The sequence below is a fragment of the Myodes glareolus genome, chromosome 20 (genome assembly GCF_982192425.1).
Source record: "Myodes glareolus chromosome 20, mMyoGla1.1, whole genome shotgun sequence".
In the NCBI taxonomy this organism is placed as follows: Eukaryota; Metazoa; Chordata; class Mammalia; order Rodentia; family Cricetidae; genus Myodes; species Myodes glareolus.
The window spans coordinates 50,146,364-50,172,475 of record NC_142045.1 but is presented as its reverse complement, the minus strand read 5'-3'; the positions used below and the strand labels follow the sequence as shown (position 1 = coordinate 50,172,475).

General features: G+C 42.9%; 1 protein-coding gene and 1 long non-coding RNA gene across 12 annotated transcripts in view; one reads left to right on the top strand and one right to left on the bottom strand.

Annotated features, from left to right (window-relative positions):
• Nucleotides 1-26,112, bottom strand: part of Pex5l (peroxisomal biogenesis factor 5 like) — a 207,618-nt gene that overhangs the window by 25,717 nt on the left and 155,789 nt on the right. For all 11 annotated transcript variants that reach the window (XM_085682333.2, XM_048429890.3, XM_085682335.2 and 8 more), the window contains one exon: nt 24,362-24,457. In XM_085682333.2, coding sequence (XP_085538459.2) covers nt 24,362-24,457 — 96 coding nt within the window. The remainder of the gene's footprint in view (nt 1-24,361; nt 24,458-26,112) is intronic.
• On the top strand, nt 21,177-24,022 carry LOC148118840 (uncharacterized). The gene is made up of 2 exons (XR_015735790.1): nt 21,177-21,353; nt 23,696-24,022. It is a non-coding gene; the product is annotated as an uncharacterized LOC148118840 (long non-coding RNA).

The window sequence follows — 26,112 nt, the reverse complement described above, 5'->3', positions numbered from 1 at the left end:
TCACCCGGCCCTGACTTGCCAAATTGTCCTTGGCCGTAAGATCAGCCAAGGCCACCGCTTGGCAAACATCTTGGTTGGAGGAAAAGCAGGATGCAGCCCTTCAGTTGACTTCTTGTCACTTAATTTGCTGAGACAAACTAAGTTCATTCGATTTAGAGATACAAGGCTACCCGTCTTGCATCTTGTGCTCAATCTCTTTTCTATCAAGAAGGAAACTACGACAGAATACTGAAAAGGAGCTTTCGTTTCTGAGTGAAGATCTAAAGGAATGGGAGGAAAAACAATGGAACAAGAGATGACTGATTTTGTATGCAAGAGATGTACTGAAGATCTCTTTCTCTGTCTATGTACTTACTTAGTCATGCATATATATATGTGTACATATATATGTACCTATACCTATATATATACCTATACCTATATCTATATCTCCAACCATTAGTACATAGCTTTCCAGTATTCTACTTAGCATCCTTTCAAAAGGGTTGATGGAGGTCAAAGAGATCACTGACTATATTCCTGCAAAGAGAATGGTTAAGAATACGCTTCTCATAGACCAGATTTGGACCACCCAAGAACAGGGTGACCTGTAACTCTCTTCAGTTACACTCAGATCTTCCTGGAAGGACCAGCATTGATGATTTCCTCACTGTAACTGCACCTGGAAACCCCTGTAAGAATTTCTGAGAACCCCGTCCATGAAAGCAGAACACGAGAGAACGAGATTATGCTGAACATTTAAGAATGCCTCTCCGGTGCTGGGAGGCTGAGGTCCTTGTTCTCCCCTCACTGTCGTGGATCTGCTCGGTAAGACTGAGAGCCATGGGGAAAGGCTCCGATGAAAAGCTCTCCCAGCCCGAGACTTGCAGATGTGGAAAAGATTCTGTTACGGAGAACTATCTTGGTAATGACACAGAAACTCTCCTGAAAACCAAAATCATCGAGGAGAAGGCTGTACCTGCAAGGGTATTTCTAGAAAGGTTTTTCTATGCATTGAGACTTGCCCTGAATAGGATTGGTTCCATTCTATGGGCCAGAGTCCTAGACTGAATGAAAAGGAGAAAGCAGCCGAACATCCAAGTTCTTCTCCCTGTTTCTTCACTAGTGTGAGCGGCCGCCTCAGGCTGTGACTGTGCCACCACGATGGACCATACTTTTAAAGTGTGAGCCCAAAGGAACCTTTCCATTCTTTAGTTGCTTTTATCAGGTATTTTTGCACAGCAGGGACACAAACAGCTAATGCAATGATCTCACTGGATAGAAAGGCTTGGGAGGTATAATCAAGTTCAGATGAGTCTCTTTGGGTTCGGTCTGACTGGTGTCCTTATAAGTCAAAGGCCATTTCGACACAGAGAGGAGCGGCTATGTGAAGATAGAAGATTACAGAGGGAAGAAGGCTTTGTGGAAAGGGTTGCAAGAACAAGTGATGCTGCCATGAGCTACGGAATGCCTCAGGCTGCAGAGCAGGAAGAGGCCAGAAGATGGAGCAGCTTTAGAGGCCACAAACAACAGTGATTTCTGACTGTGAGACAACATATTCCCGCTGTTTTCCTCCCTCAGCTGGTTCTGTTGAGCCAGCAACCACACACAGGCCTAAGCTGTGGCTTCAGCGAGAGCGCCCTGTATAGAGCTGAGGTCATGTGGTGTTGGATGGATGGGAGATAAACTGCAGCTTGCTTTTGCTCTCGTCAGATTTCTCTTCGCAGGAGATGCAGGCCCTGAGAGATACTCACAAGCTCTTGTGGATAAATGGCTTCCTGAATCAACAGAGATACATTTCTTAAAAGTCTTTTCATCTAATTCCTCAAATGGACTTAGATGCATGCCCCCCCCCCCATTTCTACCAATCAGGCATTACAGAGATGAGATGCGTAGCCCACAGACAGTGGCTTGTCAGCACAGAACTGAGACTTGTGAAGAAATCTGCTTGACTTTATGTTTCCTCTCCATCATCCTCTGAAGAATCCCGACAAACAAGGTGGGAAGACATCTAGGGTTTGAAATCTCATTTACTGTTCCCATAGGGAACTCTGCCTCCCTTTAATTGTGTCTAAGAATCTGGATGCAGGGATGCATTTAAACAGGTGGGGATGATGCTCAGCTGTATAGATAGTGCTTGGCTGGCATGCACTACTAACTACTAACACACACACACACACACACACACACAGAAAGAAAGAAAAAAGTATATTTTATTGGCAATTTCGGCTCTTAAAATACTACTTCAAATCTAGAGACATTAAGCAGCGAATAGATTATATATCTCAAATTTAATATGTATGAAAGCCTAGACTCTAGGCATGTTTGGAATATTAAGCTGAAAACAACAGTTCCTGACCCAAAGGGTCTGTCACTCAGTGGATCTGCCTGGGGAACTGGAAAGCATTCTGGGCTAGAGATTAGAAGATCTGGTTGTTTGAGATCTCCTAGGCAGAGATCTCAGCCAAAACAGTTAAGATTTTCTTGTTTCCAAATGTCTATTTTCCCCCCTCTTGAATCTGTGAAGAATTAGATGAGAGTTGGGTGCTGTTGTTAATCTTTTATGATGAGCTGTGCTTTCACACTCTGAATGTCCTCAGGGACACTCCACCAGCGGGAACTCAAACAGCGACTTCTAACTGAAGAGCACAAAGCAGTCCCGCTCAAGTGCTGTGGGGACGAAGAGCTTTAGCTGCTTTTTCTTTTCTCTCTTGGAGACAGAGCTTGTGATTTGTTTCTTAGGATGCTTAGAGGCTGAGGAACATCGCTGACTCAAGAGAAATGTAAAGGTCAATTGTATCCATGCTGGGCCGCTGTGACATCTGAATAATTAAAAGGCTGTTTGCAGGGATAATTGTAGCTCCACATTTTAACTAAGTGAAAATAAACCATAAACATGTTCCATTCCCATACAGGGAACTTCCCAGAATCTATTAACTCACCAGATATTGGGGGGATTAAAGAAGATTTAAATTAAGGATTATCTAAATCTTCAAAAAGAGATGTGAGTGTTGAGCGTGTGTTTCAGAAGATGTTGGCTAGAAGCTTCTCGTTTTGGGACCTGGTAAAGATTCGGTCAGGACAAGACTGTCACTCTGCAGGCTTGGCTATTTGGGGTTCATGTCTATCTGAAATGGACATGAGGGAAGAGAGGAAGGGCTTAGGAAAGTCACAAAAGAAGTGACTGAAATGCTATAACATGTACAGAGACAGAAGGGCAATGTCGTGGAAAGAGAGAGCCATTTTATTGTGGCCCCCTGTGAGGGGTAAGGAGGGAAACTGGAAGCAAGGCAGCATGAATCCTAGAAAAGACCCAACTCAATGACTGAATTCAAAGACACTGAAATGGATAAAATGCCACACTAACATTTCAAATAATAAGAGTGATCAGAGGTGTCAAGACAGACCTGGAGAGGAAGCCAACAGACTTCAGAAAAAGAAAAAAAAACAAATATTAATGTTATAAGTGAATAATTACAAGAAAAAAATTTAAAAATAGAGTGGAAAGTACCACTATGACTATACCTTCCAAGAGCCTTGGAATATACTCAATAGACCAAGTCAAAAGATTCTTGGGGTAGAAGAAGGAGCTGACACAAAAGAAGAGGCATTTAATAACGTCATAGCAGGAAATTAATTCCAAATTTAGAGTAAGATACTCAAATGCTAGAGGTATTTAGAATTCTAAGTAGACATGACAGGAGAAGGAGCTCTCCTGACACATTACAGTCAAAACACCAGGAACACAGAGCAAAGACATGATACTAAAACCTGTAAGGGAAAGTGCCAACTCACCTATAAGTAAAAAGCATAACAGAATAATGCCTGATCTCTTACCCACAAGTCTCAAAGTCTAGAAAGCCAGGACTGATATATTCTGAGCTGAGAAAGAAAGCAACTGTTCATCAAGAGATCCATGCCCATAAAAAGCTCACATTTTAAACTTAGCAAAGAAATGGGGTTGTTTCAAGGTAGCTCAGGATCATTAAGTCAGCACTACAGAGGAGACTTAAAGGAACAATATGCCCAGAGGAAGAAAGAAGACAGCCTCAGTCATAGGAGTACAGGAGAGAATAAACATCATGAGAGCTACAGGTGAGCCAAAGAAAGCCAGAAATGAACCCATCATATCTCACATAGCCATCCACTGAACCTCCGATGCAAAGGAGCAGAATGGATGCTACAGATTGTTTCATTCAAATGATATGGATTACACATTTCTCTCAGAAGCCCAAGAAAGCTTTTCTAAAATAGGTCATATTCTAGGACACAAAGCAAGTCTCAATAAATACAAAAAATCAAAACAAGTTCTTGTATCTCATCATACCATAGTGGACTAAAAACATAATTTAATAGTGAGAGAAACTGCTCATTTTATCAGAATCCTTAGGATAACCAAGGCAATACTAAGAGACAAGTTCATAGTTGTGAGCACTTACATTTAAAAACCAGACCAATCTTAACTAAATAACCTAAGACAAGAGCAAGCCAAACCCTAGGAGAGTTTACAACAAGAGATATAAAGACCAAGGTAGAAATTAATGAAACACAGACAAAAAGAACTAATAAAAAAACAAATGAAACAAAAAGTTTATTCTTTGATGTGATAAACAAGATTGACAAACACCTAATGGATAAACCATTCAAAACAGAGAGAAGAGACCTAATTAATAAAACTAGAGATGAGGAGTAATGTTACAACAGATTCTAATGAAGTTCAGAGGACCATGAAGAAGTATTTTTGAAAAAATATTTTCCCCAAACCTATAAAAATGAATAAATTCCTGGACATATATGAACTGCCAAAATTAAATTGAGAAGGCATAAACAACTTAAACAAATTCATAGCAAGCAAAGAATCAAAGATACAATGAATAGTCTATAAGCAAAAAATTCCAGGGTGAGGAGTCACTGCGGAATTCTACCCAGTCGCTAAGGGAGATCTAATACTAACACTCCTCAAACCGGATAAGGCACATCGAAAAAAGAAACTTATAGGCCAGCATTCTTGATGATCATAGGAACAACTATTCCAACCTCTAGGCCCAACCCTCCCCTACATATTCTCTTCTTTCTCAACCCGCTTTGTTCATAACAAACTCAGAACTAACAGAGGGAGTCTACATGCTCATATCTCACTGGAAGAATGCAAACAATATGAATGATGAAGCCAGTATCTTTCCTCTGAACCATACCCATCCTGTAGAAATATTTGCTAGTTAGAATTACCTAGATGAACTACAGGACACAAAATTTAAAATACTCATAAGCTTCATTAAAACTTTCAGAGTTTATAAAGATACAATGTAACAGCTCAATGAAATTAAAGGGAAAGAACCCAAGTAGAGTATATGCCAAAGTGATACCCAGGAAAAGCACAAGCAGGAGACTGATGGGAATGATGAAGACAATCTAGAATGAGAATATAATTCAAGAAGGAGATAGAAACATTGAAGATGATCAATCTAAGATAAAGATGGAACCAAAAAACCCATTAGCTCAACTAAAAAACTCAACAGAAAGCCTTTACAATATAATGAATCAGACAGAAGATAGAAATAGACTGGGAGGTGTTGGAGATAAAGTAAAGGATCTAGACCAAATAAGCAAGGAACAATAATTTTTTTTACAAATATAGAAAAGAAACTCACAGGAAATGCAGCACACCATGAGAAAACCAAATCTTCAAATTATAGGCCTAGTTGAGGGAGAATAATGCCAAGTTAATGGTATAGACCATATCTTCAACAACATCATAGAAGAAAACTTCCCCAGACTAAGGAAACACACACACATACAGATACAAGAAGCACATGGAACATCCATTATACAAGGCCAGAGAAGAAACTCCCTATGGCTCATCACAGTTCAAAAGCTAAGTATATATAAAAAGGAAAGTATATTGAAAGTGCAAGAAAGAAAGCACAAGTAACAAATAAGGGGGATCCCATCAGAATACCAGCTAATTTCTCAATGAAAACTTTGAAAGCCAGAAGAGTCTGGAGCATTGCATTCCAAATCCTAGAATCATGATGGTCAACCTAGACTAATATACCCAGCAAAACTATATGTCATAGATGAAGAAGAAAGAAAACTCTTTACAATGTAAACAGCCTAAAACATTCTATCACAGAAATCAAATCTAAAGAAAATACAGGAAGAAAAATAAGCATAGCAGGTAGACTGTGTAAAAAATTGCAATGCCAACTTCTCAATTAATTTATTACAAATTAAAATAAAAAAATACCTTAATATCACATACCATGGCAAACCAAGTTGTTTTATTCCAGAAATGCAATGTTGGCTCTAAATACACAGTTCAAGAAAGGTTTTGCAGCACATAAATAAGGGTCATAAACACATAAAGACCAGAACTCACAGGATCATATCAGTAGATTCAGAAAAGGCCTTCAACAAAGCTAGACATCCATTCCCAATAAAACTCTGAAGAAACCAGGAAAAGAAGAAACATATGACATCATAACAAAGGCTGTATGTACATGCAAAGAAAAACCTTAGCTGATTTTATACTAAATATAAAAAAACAAAATTATATCTTCTAAAATCAGGAAAGAGAAACAAGTGCTCAGTCTCACCTCATTTATCCAATACTATGCTTGAAGTCTTAGTTAGAGAAATGAGACAAAAGAAAAAAATAGAAGTGATACAGATATGAAAGGAAGACAGCAAAGTACTTTCTTTAGGGTTGGTTTATGGGATGCAATTTTTGGCTGTTTATTGAGAAATCAGCTGTTATTCTGAGGGCGTTTCCTTTATCTGTGACTTGCAGAATAAATGATCCCATACTTAAAAGACTCTAAAGACGCAACCAGAAAAGTCATATATCAGACAAGGACTTTCAAGGTGTTTCATCTAGATTTTTAATGAATAAAGTCATCTTTTCTTTCAATATTATAATGTTTTTAGAAAATCTTTAAAGCATCTGGTCTCTTGGTGACAGCCACTTCTGTTATTTAATGCAGATAAAGCCTCCCCCCATATTTTTCTCACTATTTCACCAAGATAAAGTGATTAAACACAATTTTAAATCAGAGAAACCAAGAAATAAAGAATTCAAAAAATTGAATTTTTATTTGGGTCCATCATTTAACCTGGATATCCCAGAGCTGACTCTACTAGCCATCCTCAAAGCAACCAGCTTGAGCCTAGAGCATACTGAAGACTGAACAGTGATCTGCCCTCACTTTTCCTCAAAGGAACACGGACAGTTTCTTTGCTTATTTATTCCTAATAAGTTGAGTGAATTTCAGTGGAAAGTAAAAAGTTTAGATTCTAACTACAGCATTTGACTTCTCATCAGAGACCCCAAACTGAATATCCAACGGATCTTGGGATCCTGCCACAGTTTAGTTATCTAAAGCCCAACTCCTAATCTCCCACACTACATTTCTTCTGCCCCCAGCTGAGCAACAGCACTCAGTCTGCTCAATGGAAGCTCTGGGTGATGCTTGTTCTCTCCCTCCGTCCTCAGGACCAGTCCCACAGGAGGTCATCATAGAACAACGCCCCGAACAGAAACAATCCAACATGGACGATCATACCACTGCTCACCTTGGTTTCCATATCAACGGCCAACCCTGTTGTAGCTCCTTCCTCAGTCTCCCAGCTTCCTGTTTGACATCCTTAGCTTCCTCTCATGCACTCCTGCATAAAGCTCCTTTCTCAAAGACACCCCAAATTCTATCCCTTCCCTGTTTATGGTTTGGTGCAGTTCACCCAAACAAGGGTAGAGCCACAGTCCTCAGGCCCAAGGGACAGGATGTGGCCTCTGCTCCTCCTCCCCTCTCTGTGGGAGACTTTTCTGCTCTGCCTGTTGTGCCCTTGACACCTTGCAGGCTAGTTCCCAGCCCTCTGCTCCCCGTTCACAGTGCTCTTGGGGTTTTCAGATTAGTACATGGGAAGTAATATTTTTAAATATATGTGTGTTGTTTCCTTTTTTGAGGAAAACAATTTATAGATTAGCTAGATTATTTCCTTTTCAAATACCTTTTGGTGTGACATCTCCATTTGCTATTATCAGGGCATCTCCAGAAGCATTCAGTACCTGTGACTTGTTAAGTCTGTACTGATTTTGCTATACAAATACCCAAGGACACCTCTTTTCTTCCTTTCTTTTTTAAAATTACTTTTGGTCTTTCTTTCTTTCTCTCTCTCTCTCTCTCTCTCTCTCTCTCTCTCTCTCTCTCTCTCTTTCATGTGTGTGTGCATGCCCATGTGTCACAGCTCCCAAATGGAGGTCCAAGGAGACAATTCTTTCTTCCTGTCGTGTGGGTCCTGGGGTTTGAACTCAGGTAGCTAAGTTTAGCAATAAGTGCCTTTACTGACTGAGATGCCTCACCAGCTCCCGTAGTTATTTTACATAGTTACATTATTAAAATGGTACTAACTCTCTGAATATGCATTACTCATATATGTATGGGTTTTTATTTTATCTTGATTTTTAATAAACTTCATTATAATAAAAGCTATAAATAAAAACATCCCACACCAAAGTTATCCAGACATAAAGCCTGTATAACTCAGTGAACTTCTATACAGTTAGAATAGGCATTTGGAATGGAAGCTGTGGAGCTTCACATTAAATTTTATACTTTCAGTATTGAATATGTTTTAAGCACTTATCCATCACCAACTCCCCAAAATCTAGTACAGCATCATAATTAGAGAAATATTTTGCTTTATATGTAAACTCAAGTCCATTGCCTGCATTCAGTCCTTCCTTATTTCCTTATACTTAGCGTTTCTTGTTTTCTTTTCCCATGCAATACTGGACCCACATGGCAGTTGTTTATATATATATATATAAAGGACATGCAGGGTCTTTTTTTCTTTCTGAGATTGTTTGAGCTCATTTATTATTTTATAATTAGATGTCAGTAGTTCCAAGGGGATGAATGGCATGCAGTATAATTCAAGGCACATCAGAAATGTCCCTTGGGAGTCCTTGTGGTTTAGTGGGTTTATGGCAAAAGCTCTTGATTTGTGAAAGAACTCCAAGCGCCAACTCTGACAGGGTTCCTGGATAGCAGTGCTGCACAACTGACTCATTTTAACCATAGGCAACAAACACTACACATGTATGCATTAGTGACTCTCAGATCTTCTGTTTCCCCACTGCTGTTGTCATACATAAGCTGGGGCTGGGTCAACATAGTCCTGTACAGACAAAGTGTTTTTATTTTTGTCTGCACTCTAGTGGGCATCCTGGGACAGCAAAATGCTGCACACTGTCTATACATACACAAAGAACAAATGCGTCCTTGAAGTTAGTGTTGAGAGCTAAAGAGATACCAAGTTAGTAAAAATAATCCGAGTTCTGGCTCACGTCATTCATTTTCAATGACTCTCAGTAGAACTGCAAAGATCTCTGGTGTGCGAGGTCCTTCTGTCTATGTGTTGCTCTTATTTGTTAATGAATAAAGAAACTGCCTTGGCCTGTTGATAGGGCAGAACTTGGGTAGGCGGGGAAGATGGAACTGGATTCTGGGAGGAAGAAGGCAGAGTCAGGGAGATGCCATGGAGCTGCCACCAGAGTCAGACATGCAGAAACTTTGCTGGTAGGCCACAACCTTGTGGTGACACACAGATTAATGGAGATGGGTTAAACTAAGATGTAAGAGTTAGCCAAGAGGAAGTGAGAGCTAATGGGCCAAGCAGTGATATAATTAATATAGTTTCTGTGTGGTTATTTCGGGGCTAAGCTATCCAGGCAGCCGGGAGGAACAAGCGGGCCCTCCTCCAATAGAGCACCAAACTAAAATGTTCAGAATGAGAATTAATTTGTGAATGGCATATTTTTTCTTCCAGTTTTAGTTGAACCTTGAGCATGTATACAGAATTCGTCTTGTGACATGCTCCTCGTGATTCCTTTTGCTGAAATCCGTCAGCTTAAATGTACACATAAATGAAAGAGAAAACTCACAGGGAGAATTCTTGGAAGGGCATCAAGAAAGCAACGGACCTCTGAAGTGCTGCAGACAGTATCTGCGAGATGTCCCAGGACACAGATCTAGAACAAGTTTGGTAGAAACAGGAGACACACTTTGGGCAGTGCAGCCTCGACAAGAGACGTGTTAGGTAAAGGTTTGCTATGAGGTCAGAGGAGTGGAAATTGGCAGAATCTGGTGATGGAGAATCAGGCCATGAGTTCAACAAACATAGTCCCAGCTAGATGCTCTCTTTTTCTCGTGGTTTAATTGCTTCTGCAGGTATTTAGAACAGACAAAAAGGAGTCTGTTCTGATTGAAACGATCGCAGGATAAGGAGGTGGGTCAGCAAGCTGGCTTTGGAGTGGTCTTCCTTTGGGTGTTAAGAATAGAGCTGACTGCCGTGCGGTGGTGACGCACACCTTTAATCCCAGCACTTGGGAGGCAGAGGCAGGTGGATCTCTGTGAGTTTGTGGCCAGCATGGTCTACGAGAGCTAGTTCCAGGATAGGTTCCAAAGCTACAGAGCAATCCTGTCTCAAAAAGACAAAAACAAGAACAAAATAGAGCTGATACTTCAGGTTGGCCCAAATCACAGATTCATATTTCATAGACCATCCACCATGATGAGAGACAGTCCCAGAAGTGACTGAATACAGAGATTTCCAGATTTCTTTCTAAATGTAGTCAGAGACATTTAAAAAATTACCAGATCCAAGTAGAACAGGACCAATTAAATCACAAATTGGGGGGTACATTTTGGCATCAGGTTCATGGTATTTAATACTGTCTACTTGACTGGATATGGGTTTGTGAAGTTATCTCTAAGAAGGATTAAACAGTGGTGGGGAGACCCTTCCTCAGGCCACACAACCTGGTGGCAACCCAACATGGAGCCAGGAGCAGTGAAGGACCAGCGCCTACATCTTCTGAACACTACCTAATACGTAGGGCTGTTTTAATAAGTAAACAATCCTATAAATCTGGAGTGCTATAAATAGCACAGTTAAATGCAAATATAGATACGCAGACCGGCGAGCAGAACAGAGAGCCTAGGAGTGAACCACACCCCTGCAGCCAGCTGATTGCCGATAAAGATGCTGAGAATATGAACTGTGAACGGGGTCTTTCCACTAAACAGTGCTTGGAAAACTGGGTGTCTCACAATGGGCAGTGGAGTTAGGCCCTGGTGTTTTACAAAAAACAACTTCACTATTAGAGAGGTAATTGAAACAACAGAAAGTGGGGAAACGCCTGAAGAAACGCAGGGATATGTCAGGCACTGTGATGAGGAAGGGTTCTCTTTTCTTTGAGCAATGAAGTCAACAATCAATAGAGTAAAAAGGCAGTCTGCAAGATGGAAAGAAATATTTGCAAAGAATATCCTTGATAAGGAATGATATCCAGAACATCCGAGGAACTCTTAAAAACCCAACAGCAAACAAAAGCAATAAACCCTCAACTATCTCAGTTAAAACTGGCAATATACTGGAATTAGATGGCAAGGCCTTATTGCTGAAGACAACACTCATTTTGGTTGTAGGACATGAGAAAGCCAAACTGGAATTGAGCCGAAGCGCCGCCCCTGCTAGTTAGCTTTCATAGTGACGGAGGAGTCTATGCGGGACACTGGAAGAGGATTGTTACAGTCTGAGTCACCTGAGGTCCCCTGCGTGTTATATGTACTCTTGACATCCCAGGCAAGATGTGTCCTCAGGTACGATAGCGGCTTTACTGTTACGGAGATAACGGAATGTTTTCTGACTTGATTTGATGTTCGCTCCACTGGAGCTAATACCCACCTGGACAAAAGATAGTGGTTGGGAGGTCACGAACCCTAGTGGGGAAGCTACTGCTGTTGTGCTGATAAATGGACATGTTGTGCCTGTCATCTGCCTTCTCAATATTTGTGTTTATGCACACAGGTTAGTGCTGTAGGCAACTTTGGCCAGAGAAGTTTCTTTTTCTGGAAGTGGATGGTGGTAGCTATTGCAGAAGCTCACAACTGGTCAAAATGCTCTCAATATGTGACTGTCGAGTGCTTCTTCCAATGGAACACCTATATCTCTCATTCCTCGGAACAAGGGACACGGCAGAAGAGGGACTGGAAAGAAAGTGAGATGCATGGGAAGGGGAGGAGCGCTGTGGAGTGCTGTCTTCCAGAAATATCATCGCTGTCATACTCCTGACCTCTTAGCCTGTCAACATTCTATCACGGAAGGGTGAGACTCATGAAGCCCCATCTTTTCCTGATGATGTGTAGGTGATGTTAATGGACGTTGGCGGAGGGCATTTTCTTCTGTGTGTAGTCTGCTCCTACTCCTGCAAATAACCTCTCACTCATGATCCTGTAAGAACCCCGGTCAATGGGCCACAGAAATGCATGAAAGTAGAGGAGGGTCTTGTTGGAAGGAAGAAAGGCCTCAGCAGAAGTGTGAGGAGAGAGGGAATGGGGTAAATAAGAGAAATACACTACACATGCGTGAGGATATGATAGTGAAACACTATTATACAATAATAGGCACTATATCTGGACAGGGACTTCTCAAAGGAAGAGACCCAAATCTTAGCCAACAAGTACGTGAACAATGCTTAGTGTGGCTAGCTGAAATCATGATGACATACCACCCCACACCTGTAAGACTAGCAGCTCTCCATCGACCGCCGGCAGCAAGCACTGGCCAGGAGGCAGAAAAGGGAACCAGCGTGCAGTGCTTATGGGGCACCAGGACAGTCGTCATGGAGGCTGTATGCAGGTTTCTCCGAACACTGAAAATTGAATTGTAGGATTCAGAAATCCCACTCCTGAGCACACACCGAAGGGATGACGTCAGCACATGGAGAAGGCATCTGTCGCCTATGTCACTTGGAACAGCCAAGAAACAGAAATCACCGACTGTTCACTAACTGATGAACTGTTGAAGAAATGTGGCATGTGTGCACAATGGAATAGTCTCCAGCTACAGAAGGATTAAAAATCCTATCGCTTGTGACAGCGTGAATTGAATTAAAGGACATTCTGTTAAGCAGAGGAAGTCAGAGACAGGATAAATTCGTCTTACTGATAAACTTGATCTCACTTGATCCTCCTCATAAAGCTAAAAGAGCTGATCTCATAGAAGCTGAAGTGGGTGGTGGTTACCAGAGATGGACAACAGGAGGAGAGAGGGGAGGAGAAAAGCTGGCCCATGAGTGCGTTGTTACAGTTCCATGGGAGCAAAGAGCTCGGATGTCCTATCACACGCTGGGCGATTACATGACAGGGATTTACTGCACATTTCAAAAAGCCAAAAGAAGCCTGTCACATAAACAAATACATCGAACCCATCAATAGTACACAGTTGTAAGGTGTTGAAATACACCATCTGACATATTAATTTTTATGTCATGTGCATGGCTGTTTTTCCTGTATGTGTACAAGTGTATAACATGTGTGCCTGGTACCTGCAGAGACTGGAAGTGGGCATCAGATTCCTTGGAACTGGAGTTAAAGATGGTTTCAAGCTGCCATGTGCGTGCTGGGGAATGAACTCTGGTCCTCAGGAAGAGCACCAAGTGCTCTTAACCACCGAGTCATCTCTATAGATCTAGTTAAAATGGAATTAATGTAAAGTTGAATCAAACAACATACTTAGTTGTCATTAATGCATTGTGCGTCTTTCTCTTTTGAAAGAGTCTTATGTAGCTCAGGCTGGTCTCAAACGCACAATGGAGCTGAGGCTGACCTTGAACTCCTGATCCTTTCACGTTTACCTCCCAAGTACTGGGATTACACCATGGCTATAATTATTATTGTATTCTTTTTAGATAATTAAAAGACTATTAAAACAGCCAATGAAAAATAATCCTAATTTTTAATGTCCAGAAATCAAGTTATGGATTAATTTTTAGTTTATGTAAAAGTTGGGATTGGTCCTTATGAGGTCCAACAGACTTTCTGGAAGTGTGTGGATTCTGGGCCAGGTCTACTTCTGCTTTGCCTTGCTGGATGGTCACACCATCTCCTCAGATAGTCATGCTTATCCTGAGAACCTTGTGGATTTAGGATGACTGATGTGGGTTATATTGCTGAGCAATGAGGCAGAGCCTGGTGTGGAAGGCCAGTCTGTGGAGTGTGACCAAAACCAAAACATTCCCATGAAGGACGGCCTCGTTGGCTAGAGGAGCAGTCTCTTCTAAGATGCTCTGGGTCCCGGCCTGAGTAGCCCTGGGACACAAGGAACCTGGGACCCTCTGTGCCATCATGTCCTATCTGCGAGGTAGTGTGGACTTCTGCTATTCTGAAGAAACAAACCAGTCTGTCCGAGCAATTGCATCTTGGGTGAATCTAGATTAACAACTCATGTTACCAGAATAACTGCACCTAAAAACACAAAATCACAGTTTCATTTCCCCCAGCTTCAGTCATTTGATCCCAACCACAAATCTGCCATGTCTATATTTGACTATATATACTTAATATACTTTGTACCTAATGTAGTTCTTTACTTACATGGGCATAATTTGCTCTAGCCTTATCTAGTGATATCTGTGCAATTTCCAGTCGAAAGCTGTGGGTATATTTCCTAGGATATATTTAAGTAGATGCACAGTTATTAAAATCAAATGTTAATTCATTTCCTCTTAATTGGATAAACCGGGTTAACACAAAACCTAATTTAATTTACTGATGAGAAAGCTGAGGCCCCATGAGGTACAGATGAAGTCATGAACACCATGTCCTGTTGGAGATATTCCTAGTATTACTGTGCTCTGTGCTTTTCCTCACATAAGTTTAACACGTGATTCCTAGGCATAGAGCAGGCACAAATGGTTTAAACTATGTCTCTCCTCTTTTCCATTTTTTTGTGCATATGCAAGCATGTTTGCATGTGTGTAGGCACACTTGGGTGTGTGTGCATGTGGAGGGTTGAGGTCATGTTGAGAATTACCCTCTAATTGCTCCTTCACCTTTTTCTAGGAGGCAGGGTCTATTAATCAAACTCAGAGCTTGTTAGTCAGCTTACTCTGAGGCTGGAATTACAGGCAAACTGCCACACCTGCCCAGCGTTATTTTGGGGGCGGGCATTTCTGGGGATCTAAACTCTAATCCTCATGCTTGCTCTGCAACAGCTTACCTGCTGGGGTCGGTCATCACTCCAGCCTGGTTTGAACTTGTCCTAACCTCTAGTCTCCCTGGTGTCTGAAGATGGTCCGGAAGGAAGGAATAAAAGTTGTCTTGTTAGTTCCTTCAAAGAGAGAGCCATTTTAATATGCGACCTCAGCCAAGTCTGTCTTCTCATAGTCATCCTGCTGTATGTTCACTTGCTTAGTAAATATTTGCCAATGAGCTCACGTCTGGAAGGCGGAGCCTGAGACACAGATTTGAAGTTTAGGGAATTTTCCAAACGGCTTTTTGATCTGTGGCGAGTCTAGTAAATCAATCTTTGGGACACTGAGGTTAGGTTAGTGCAAGCTAAAGACTTTTTATGTTAGCATTTTATGGAGGGAATCAGGGACAGCGGGAGAATGTGGGTCTGTGGGATGTGCCCCTTACCCCTACCTTCAAGGGTAGAACAAGGCCAGCCTATCTCTCACCCTCTCAGGTGAGCGCCTACGCATGGATTTGGTGATGCTTTTGTGTGTCCATCTGAGACACAAGTCCCTCCTTTTCACACTCATTTGTTTTTAGAAATCAAAATCTTGTGTGAAGCGGAAGGAAATCTAATCAGCGTGCGAGCCAAGGAACTTTAGCCACCTCCCTACGACGTCACACCTCATCTTTAATGTGCTCTGACCTGATGTGGGTAGCATGTCCCACTACCAGGATGAGCTAAATCTTGAGAAATCTGTCCGGTAAACAGTTAAGTTCAAGGTTCTCAAATAGTTAACTTCTCAAAGAATGTCTTCATATAGTTTCAGAAGGTCTTTCCTGGATATTGACTCTAAGTCTGAAGGATTTAAGGAGTGTTTAATCCACTAATCCCTTCCAGCTGCCTTAAAGAGGCAATGTCCTCAGAGGAAGCAAATGGAAACCTGAGAGGGTGCCTCAGGCACCTTGGAGCCACTAGGACGAGGCATCTGAGTCAGCAGCTTCTTACACAATCATATACTAATAAAAGCCCAGGGGCGTTCTCCAGTTCAGTTCAATTGTCTACTGCTTCAGAGGCCCCTTAGTGCACACACAGTAAGCAGCTTCCAGTAAAATACGGTTCCAGGGAAGCATCTTTATGCTTAAGCCATTGAAGCTGGGTTTAGCGGCTGTGCTGTTTTGAATATGGCTTTCTGAAGCAAGCCTAAAGAGACAAAGGTCAAATTCTTGGTTCTCTCTCTTTCTCTGTGTGTGTGTGAATGTGCATGTGTTTACAGGTGCATGTGTGGATATGTATATGCATGTATGCACATGTGTGTAAGTTAGAGAATAGCCTTCGGTGTCATTCCTCGGGCACCATTTAACTATTTTTTTCTGTTGTTTAAATTAATTAGTTTAATTCTCGGTCTCTCATTCGCCTGCAGCACTCTAGGTAAGTTAGCTGGCTGACAGTGAATCTGGACTTGGATCCTGTTTCCACCCTACCCACCCCCCAGCACTGGGATTAAAATCCTGTGTCACTGCATCAGGTTTAGAACTCAGGGCTTCACATTTGCAAGGAAAGTGCATTCCTGGTCATGTCATCCCAGCAATCGGCTTTCAGTAGAAATGGCACCACTCACGGTGGCCCTTATGAACAGGTACGCAGCTCTAGAGGCCAGGAGGTCCATGACGACACAGCAACTCCTTTGGGGTCTTGTATAGGCACTGGTGCCCTTAATGAAGTGTCAAGTCTTCTTGCCCTAGTTACCTCCCAAAGACCCCTCTTCCTGATACCAGCCCAAGGAGGAATTAGGTTTGAACATACATACACATTCACCCCAGGGTAGCCACCAAGAGACTGTGAGTTAGTATGAACTCTTTCGCTGCCTGTGTTTTTATAATTCTGCATATGGTGCCGTTTTTTCAGCTCTGTATAGGGTGCTGATTGGACCATTAGCCTGAAATTGAAGTTACCCTGAGGGCATGTCCTTTGTGACAGACACGAAACTGCAGCAGTGAAAGTGGGTGCCCGATCCAGACCCAGATGTCAGGACAAATGCCAGGTGGCCACAAAAAAGTCTGTGCTCACTGTCTTGGGAATCCGCCAGGTCAAGTGGAAAACAGGTGAGAAATGAGAGTATAGTTAGAACAGTCCCAATCCAGAAGGGAAGAAGACATCACTTCTGTGCTACGCGTGCCCTTGCAAACTTCAGTACTGACATGAGTCAGGGATGGACAAGGGGAGAAAGAGATACACCAGGCCATGCGGGGGACTGCAGAAAGACAGTGACCCCATGGATGGCTGCTGTTTCCTACATCATCCTGGTGCTTGACTGTTTCAACAAACCTTTACCATGCCGCATCGTTTCTGAGGGGCAGGAATTAGGGAGTAGCTACCTGGAAGGTTCTGGTTCAGGATGTCTCATGAATCTGGGATTAAGCCATTGACTGGGGTCACAATCATTCAAGTCTCCAAGGATCTGGAGGACCTACTTACAAGATCTACCTCTGTGGCATGAGTAGTAGGAGCCCTAGTCCCTGGCTGGCTGTTGGTAGAGTTGTAGCGTCTCACTATATGGGTTAATGTATTGAAATGGCAGTTGGATTTCCCACAGACCGAGTTCTTGGAGAGAAAGTAGGGAGGAGGTCATGGTTCACTCTGTTGGGGAAAATTATTTTCAGGTGTGTGACTTTTGTCTATGCTGTATTTGTTTAACTCTGTGAAGCTGTTTACTGTGCCTGTCTAAAATACTGGATGGTCCTAATAAAGAGTTGAATGACCAATAGCAAGGCTGGAGCAAGGATAGGTGGGGCTGGCAGGCAGAGAGAATAAAAAGAAGGAGACTGGAGAGCAAGGAGAGCAAGGAAGGAGCAAAAGAGAACAAGGAGAAAAGGACATCAGGGGCCAGTCACCCAGTCACCCAGCTCCACAGCCAGCCACAGAGTAAGAAGTAAAGAAAGGTATACAGAAATAGAAAAATATAAAAGCCCAGAGGCAAAAGGTAGTTGGGATAATTTAAGAAAAGCGGCTAGAAACAAGCCAAGTTAAGGCCGGGCATTCAGAACTAAAAATAAGCCTCCATGTGTGATGTATTTGAGAGCTGGGTGGTGGGCCCCTCAAAAAGCCAAAAGGGTAAAAACATACAACAGTGTTCCATGATGTGAGCTTCAAGGTCATGTCGACACTTTCTACAATTTTAGAAGTGAGTCACTAAGTCTGCTCATACTAAAGAGGAACTAAATGACACATTTAAAGAGTCATGGACATCCCAAATAGCCATATGCATCCAAGAGATGCTCCAAGAGAACAGGATTTTGGGGCTGGAGGAGTTTAGGGGTCTAGAATGTCAATGGTAGAATGTATTGCTCTGAACTCATTAGCCAAATGAGCTCTGGATGTCACTGGCTGCCCCAGCCTCTAATAGCATCCTTTTCCTTGCCTGGACATCATTTTCCCTTATTCACATATTTTATTATTTCTTTTCAAAATCTCCCAAGGGTGACAACGGGTCTGCAACAACATGATGGAAATATGTAAACTATACATAGCAATGACGTTTGAGCTCTGTGGAACATGCCCTAATTCCAGGGACAAAACTTCCTGTGACTTAGAATTTGGAATCTGTCACAAGCTCTCTAGACAAGAGGAGACACCAAAACTATGGGAGGGACAGGCTGTGGATTTGCTCGCTTATTGAGGAGCATAGCATGTGTGGGCCCCAATTCTCCCTAGATTCTGAGCAACACCAAGAGCAGGGAGTGAGGTGTGGCCAGTTCAAGGCTGGTGTGGGCATGACTGTGTGAATAACTGGGACGCAGGGTAAGCCAGCCTGGACTAGCTTAACCCATCCAGACCTGTGGTTCTTCGCTCTGCTCCTCCCTAAGGGCAGGGATGGCCCTGCTCAATTTCCTGGTGCTTTTGCCCACATTTAAACATGTTTGATGAATTTGTTTCTACTCTAAATGATTCTCAAAGTGGAAGAGGCACCTAACTAGCTAAGCACAACACCAGGTGTTGTCCGGCTCTCTCTCTGCCTGCTGATGATGACGAAGGAGGTATTTTTGGTTCCCGGCTGAGGAGTGCTGACTGCCCAGGTGACCTTCGCTCTCCTGCACAGGTGCAGAGCGATTCTCTCCAGGGACCTGCTCCTCGGAGGCTGCTTCAGGCCTTCCAGAGCCCCTGGGGCAACTTCTCTGCACCTCCTTCCTGTGCCTCTCTGTGCATCCATCCTTGGTACCCACTGCAGCTAACAGCAGTTATGAGGATGGCTGTGCAGAAATCCAGGAGGGAGTGTGGAGGAAAGCCTCTTCTTTTCACAAGGTGGAAGATGCATATATTTTTTAAAGCCCAGAAGAAAAATACCAGCTCTCTGTTTGAAAATTATTATACTTTGGATAGAAGTGAATTTGCGTTTTTCCTTTTTTCTTCAGGAGAATGTAAGAGATGGAGGGGGAAAAGTCTCCCCCATAAGAAGCATTGCCAGAAGGAGTAGTTCAAGGTGACCTCAAACAGTACTAGCTGTTGAATATTAACAGGTTTCTAGGTCATTTACATATGCAATAAATGTGTGTCTGCTTTTCCATGTGTATTTTTTTCTAGTAATAGGGCATTTTATCTTAAAAATGAGCTAAATCACAGGTTTAAGTCTCAGTACAAGGAAAAGTGAGTTTATCCAATGCAAATATAAAATATGCCCAGCGCGACATCATGGAAAGATTGGTCGGCACTTCCTGTGCTATTGTAAGTATACCACCTATATGAAGGCAGAGACAGCCACAGTGGACAATCCATCACAGTCCTTCAGTGGCCACGAGTCATGGAAGAATGATGTCAAAGCAAAGCTACTCTTGGAGTAGAAGGTTGTTTGACCCCTTATATCTAACAGGAAAGGGAAAGGAAGAAGTATTACCCACGTGGTGATCAACACCCAACCAGCCCTTCACTCAGCATTTGCTAAGGACCAGGAATTTTTCCAGAAGATATTGGGAAACTGTGCTCTAGTTTATTCTCTGATGCTGTGATAAACAAAATGACTAAAACGCTATAGAGAGAGGAGGGTTTATTTCATCTTATGATTCTAAGTGACCAGTTCATCACCGTGGGAAGTCAGGGCAGGAACTCGAGGCTGGAGCTGGAAGCAGAAGCCAAAGAGCAGGGCTGGCTGCTGCTTTGCTTCTCGGCTCATGCTCAGTTAACTTTCATATACTAGACAGACTCACCTGCCTAGGGGTGGTACTGCCCACAGTGGGCTAGACCCTGTCATACCAACCACCAATCAAGACGATCTCTTATAGATATGACCGTAGGCCAACCTCATCTGACAAGTCTTCAGCTGAGGTTCCCTGTGCCTGGGTGACTCTAGGTTGCATTAAGTTGACAAGGAAGACCATCGTAAGTATGGATACAAAGCAATGGAGCAGCACTGAGCATAGTTTCTAGTTCACATAGACACAGCCAGCAGGAAGCTCTCTCTCTCATGGAAGGCACAGTTTTAATTTAAAAGATGTGTGGCAGTCAAAATTATCCAGGACAGACCCAGTGATGAATGTGAAGCAGGGATATCCCTGGTGATGCAACAGTTAATGGGCTCTGCATGGCTACTCTGGGGGACTGCCACCTTGGCCACCGTGAGAGAAATATGAAGGACCCCACTGCATGAGGATCTGGGAAAAAAATGTGCCCACAGAAAAAGAAAGCTGAAGTATGGGTAATGAGTTTGGTGTGTTTGAGCGCATGGGACAGAAGGTAGAAGATAGGATGCAGGAGGTGAAGAACCAGGTAGAGAGGAACCGGGTGGAGAGCAAGCAGGTGGAGGCAGACCAGGTTGAAAGGCATGGAGTTTCTTTCTTAATTATGTGTGTGCATGTGTGTCTGTATGGGAGCTGTGTTTAGACAAGTGCAGGTGCTTGTGGAGGCCAGAAGAGGGCATCAAATCCCCTGGAGCTGGAGTTACAAGCAGTTGTGAGCTATCTAATGTGGGTGCTGGAAACTGAACTTGGGTTCTCTACAAGCGCAGTATATGGTCTTAACTACCGACCCACATATTCTGGCCCTCTTCACCTGGATCTTACGTGTATTTAGAACTGCCTTTGAAAAAACAACCAGCTGTTGTGGGAGTAACTTCCGCTGCCTCAACCAATAGTCGCTGAAATACGAGCCCACAGTGCAGCGGGGAGCGACTTCCGCTCCATCAGCCAATAGCTGCTGAAATACCAGCCCACTGGGGTGTGGTATATTTCTCTTTTAAAAAGAGAAGCAGATCCGGATCAAGCTCTCTCTTGGTTCCGGCTCTTGGTTCCGGTGCTTGCTCCCGGCTCCTGCTCCCGGCTCCTGCTCCAACGACTAGGCTCCCTTCCTGACGGTTTATGGTGTATGTAAGTTTTACCCCCCAAAATAAATAACCCCTTAAAACATAACTGGTGTGGGATTGATTCACCGATAACCAGCAGCACTACTTTTCCTTTTATTTATTTTGCTTTACTCTTTATTTTTGACAATTTCAAACCCATGTAAAAGGGCTGTGATCATATTCGCAATTCCCATCAGCCCCCTAACCTCTCCCAGTCTAGCAGACCGCATTCACAATTAGTCTTTCAGGAAACCTTTTCTCTTGAGACTGGGTCTTACATAGTCTTCAGTGTGCCATGTAGTTGAGGAGGATCTTGAGTTCTGGATTCTCCTGCCTCTACCTCCTGAGTGCTAAAATTATGGGTACATCAGCATTTGGTTTATACAGTACTGGAAATAGAGCCCAGAGCCTCCTGAATGTGAGGCAGACACAGTCTACCAACTGATATACTCAGTTTCCTTTGAGAATCTTACACCTGGGACCAGTGAGATGACTCAGTGGGTAAAGGCACCTCCCATTAAACCTGATGATCTGAGTTCAATCCCAGGTTCCACAGGGTGGAAGGAGAGAAACAAATGACTCCGGCAAGCTGTCCTATGACCTCTGCATTTGCACGTGCACGCATACACACTAAATAAAAATGTGACTAAGAACTTACATCTCACAGTAAGACTCTCTCTGGTTAGCGATATGACAGGCTAGAAAATGCAGATAAGACAATATGACAATATGAAATGATTTACTCCCAAATGCTGCCATCCAAGAATAAATGCTGCAAGCATTTGGGCACACAAGCTCTGCTGCACTTTGGGCATTCTTCCAAGATTTATGTGCTGAACTCCCTCCCAAGGTGACAGTTTTAGGAGATGGGGAGTCTAGGAAGGGATGAGGTGCTGTCTTCTGCCATGAACATAGAGAACACTCTAAGAAAGGGTGACATGTGGAACTGAAAAGTACACAGACGCATAAAGCCTTAGAGGCACAATTTACCACCAACTTAGCGTAAACACTCCCCCTTTTTTCTCTACAAGGTTCATCCCTCTGGTACCTCTCTCAGTCCCTAAGAAGGCTTCTCAGCACCAGGCTGGAGAAAGTTGCTCACTTTTCTGACTAACTGGGGAGCCAGTCCCTAACCCTCTTTTTATATTAAGGCATTAACATTTTGGGCTTTGGAATGGGAGAAATCTAAACCCTATCTCATAAATGGCATGAAGCTGTAGCAGAAGGTCCTCTGTGCCCTGCTGTGCTCATGCAGTTGTTTAACCCTGGAGACTTTGTCCTTAGCCCCTTGTTCAGCAGCCAGTACTTGTAGGCAGCCAGGAACGAATGTTAAATGATTATCTACTACAGTAACCTAGAGACTCCCGAGATCTGTGATTCAGAACTGCAGAGGTTGGGCACGGAGGTCTAGACTGGTTCTGGGCATGATGCGGTCCTAGAGATGTTAGGGGTGGACTGGAACCAAGGACCCAGGAAAGACAGAGAAAGTAGAAAATAGGAGACACAGCCTGGTGGGATGAGGTGAGGATTGTTGAGAGATGGATGGAAATGAGGAAAGTCAACACCAGGCAGCATGGAAATTGTCTGTTGCGTCATTTCATTAGGAGAAAGAGCCTGTTAATAATTAGTAGCTTTCAAGATAGAAATGTGTTTTCTTGAAGAGGAGGGAGGTTGCACCTAATTGTATTTGTCCAGGTCGAAACAGGAGTAATTTGTCAAGAGTTAAAAAAAAATGTTTTCCTTGTAGGATAGAAGAGTTTTTAAATTATGACCCAAACTCGGATTCATTTCAATGAATATGTACCTAGGTACATTTTTCCTTGTCAATCAATTCCACCATGGAGTCTTTTGGGTTTAAATTCATTATCTTTCTCATTATAAATGAGACCAAATGCTAATGTCTTTTGTGACCCAAGATTCTAGGAGTCTAAATAGCAGTCTGAGAGGCTACTGCTGTGTGCCACACACAGTAGGAGCTCACTAGATAGATTTAAATTACCTCTTAAAACTGAAAAGCTTACATTTAAGGTAATTTAAGCTACAGGCTCCATGCATTTGAGCAACCTGATTGAACTCAGCTAGTCCTGACTAACTACATCAGTGGCTCCTGCTCAGAGCACTAAAATATTCATTAACTTTTTTTTTTAAATTAGAGAAGTTGAAAATTAAAGAGGGAATTTGAGCGATTTTGGCGTGGGGAGATAAAAGTGTGCTCTTACTGGGTTTCTGAATGCTATGAATCATGGCTGAGATGATTTCCCAGAACAGAACCTGGTAACATTAAATTGCAAATAGGATTTTCCCGCACCCTGAGTATAGAGTTACTGGAAGACCACCCTTAACATAATCATTTCATCTGAATTCTAGGGGCGAGAAGGCTACGTAAGTGAGGCATATTCCAAGAGCGCCTGCGGTTCTCAAGATTGAAATCACCAATGGCAACAGAGGTATTAACAGGATCATGTTTGAGTCTGTGAAAAAGCTCCCTTCTCAAACAGCAGTCTACGGAAGTGCTGATGATCACCCAACATCCGTGAGCCACCCTGCCGGTCCTGCCGGGAGGGAAACAGGTAAAAGAACCTGCAAGAACTGCTTTTTATTCCTTTAGTCTTCCATCTCTCCCCCCTCCCTTTCTACTGGAAAGTTAAATAATTAGACATTGGTGTTCAAATAAAGTTGTTTTTTTTTAACTCATTAGTAATATTTGGAAACTTAGTACTAAGAATTAATGGTGCTGGGTAAGATGGGTTACGCATTAGACAAATCCATGGAACCCAGGCTAGCCTCAGAGTTCTTTCTGATCTAGGCTTCAGACTCACATGGCCAACTGATCACAGACAGAAGAAGAGCAGACGCTTCCTGTCATCCTGGTGGGGAATCAAAGGCTCCCTGGCCACACCCTCATCTCAACACCTGTCCTCATGTTTTTCTCACGCCCACAGTTCCATTTCATCTGCACATCTCTGTGGTTTGAGCTTTCTTGGATGCCACCCTCAGAAACTTGCAATGGAGAATTCTTGTTTTCAAGGTTACCTCTACTGCAGCTTTTGCTCGTTCAAACTCCTCTTCCAAGGAATGGTTCCTGGAGAGCAGAGCACTCCCCCAGCGATGCTCTTTGGTGAGCCGAGCCTGAAATAAACCAGACAGATGATGTATTATTGGCATTATGTGCCACAAAAACAGAGGTAGTTTTCTTTTTCTCACCTTGTTTCCCTAGACTTCCAAAGGATTTCATGTGTACGTGCACACTTGGGTGAGTGTGTGTGTGTGTCTGTATATGCGTTTTTGTGTGTGCACGTGAGGACATAGGTCAACCTGTAATATCATTCCTTAGGCATTATCCATTTTACTGTTTGAGACAGACTCTCTTACTGGGATCTTAGGCTCTCTTAGTCTACTCTTTCTGGCCAGCGATCTCCCAGAAAGCTCCATTCTCCTCATCCCCAGTGCTGAGATCACAAGTGTGCACCACTAGGCCTGACTTTTCACAAGAGTGCTGGGGACTGAACTCAGCAAGCATTTTATTGAGTGAACAATTTCCTCCATGCCTTGAAAAGTGTTTACAAAGTATTTTTTTCAGGCATGAGGTCATCTGATCTTGGACGGTGTCAAATGTGTGTGTGTCTGCATATGGATTCTTTGTGCAATAGTCTGGTGTGAACTTTGAGCCATTGTGGTAGAGGACAGCTTCCCAATCACTCACTGTCCAGGAGGCTGAAAAGAAATCCAGTACTCTTAAGCAAAGCAAGCTGGAATTGCTTGGTTTCTTTCTACTATACTAGAGAATTTTCTAGCAAGTCTGCTTAGCTCTGTATGAGTGTTCTAGAGCAGCCAAAAGTGTGTTTTCACAAGGTTTAACACAGACGAAATCTAGACACTCAATGTTCTGGAGGCGAGTTCACGGCCACGGTGGCGGCAGAACTGTGCTCTCTGCACGTTCTGGGGAGGCCTGCTCCACGCCCTTTCCTGTATACAGGGCTGCAGGTGGTTAGGGTCATAGTATCTGCTCTGTCCTGTCCTTTCTGCTTTGCTCTTACAAGGAGCCTGGGACTGCAGTCAGGGCTTTTCCACACCACAGGAAACTATTTTTTCCCCCAGATCACCCATCTAGCCCTGTCTTCCCTGTGCACGGCGACAGTCACAGGCTTTAGGTCTATGACAACTTAGCTTTTTTGAAGACTCCATTCACTACTACTCTCCTATGACACGTTTGGAGCACAGTATATTTTATAAACAAGGATACGCAAATACATGTGCTGGGAAGATATCTCAGAATATAAGAGTACACTGCTCTTATAGAAAACGTGAATTTGATCCCTAGCATCCCTCACTAGGCAGTTCAGAACAGCTTGTAGCTCCCATTACAGGGAGATCTGATACCACTGTCATCCTAAGTACCTGTATTCATGTGCACATATGGGCGTGTAGACAAACACACATACAGACAATTAAAAATAAATGAATAAGCCAGGAGGTGGTAGTGCATGCCTTTAATCCCAGAACTTGGAAGGCAGAGGCAGGTGGATCTTCATTTTGAGGCTAGCTAGCCTGGTCTACAGAGCAAGTTCCAGGATAGCCAGGGTTACATAAAGAAACCTTGTCTTGAAACACAAAAAGGAAAAAAAGATTAAATTAAATCATAAAATTAAAAATATAAAAATGCAGGTGGTTTGCAATTTTTTAAGATAATACGTTGTTGGGATCTTGTTGCCTGGGAGAGAATCTAACAGTGAAGGCCATTTGAGCAGCTCACAAAAGGCTAAACAGTCTTGTGTGTAACTTGG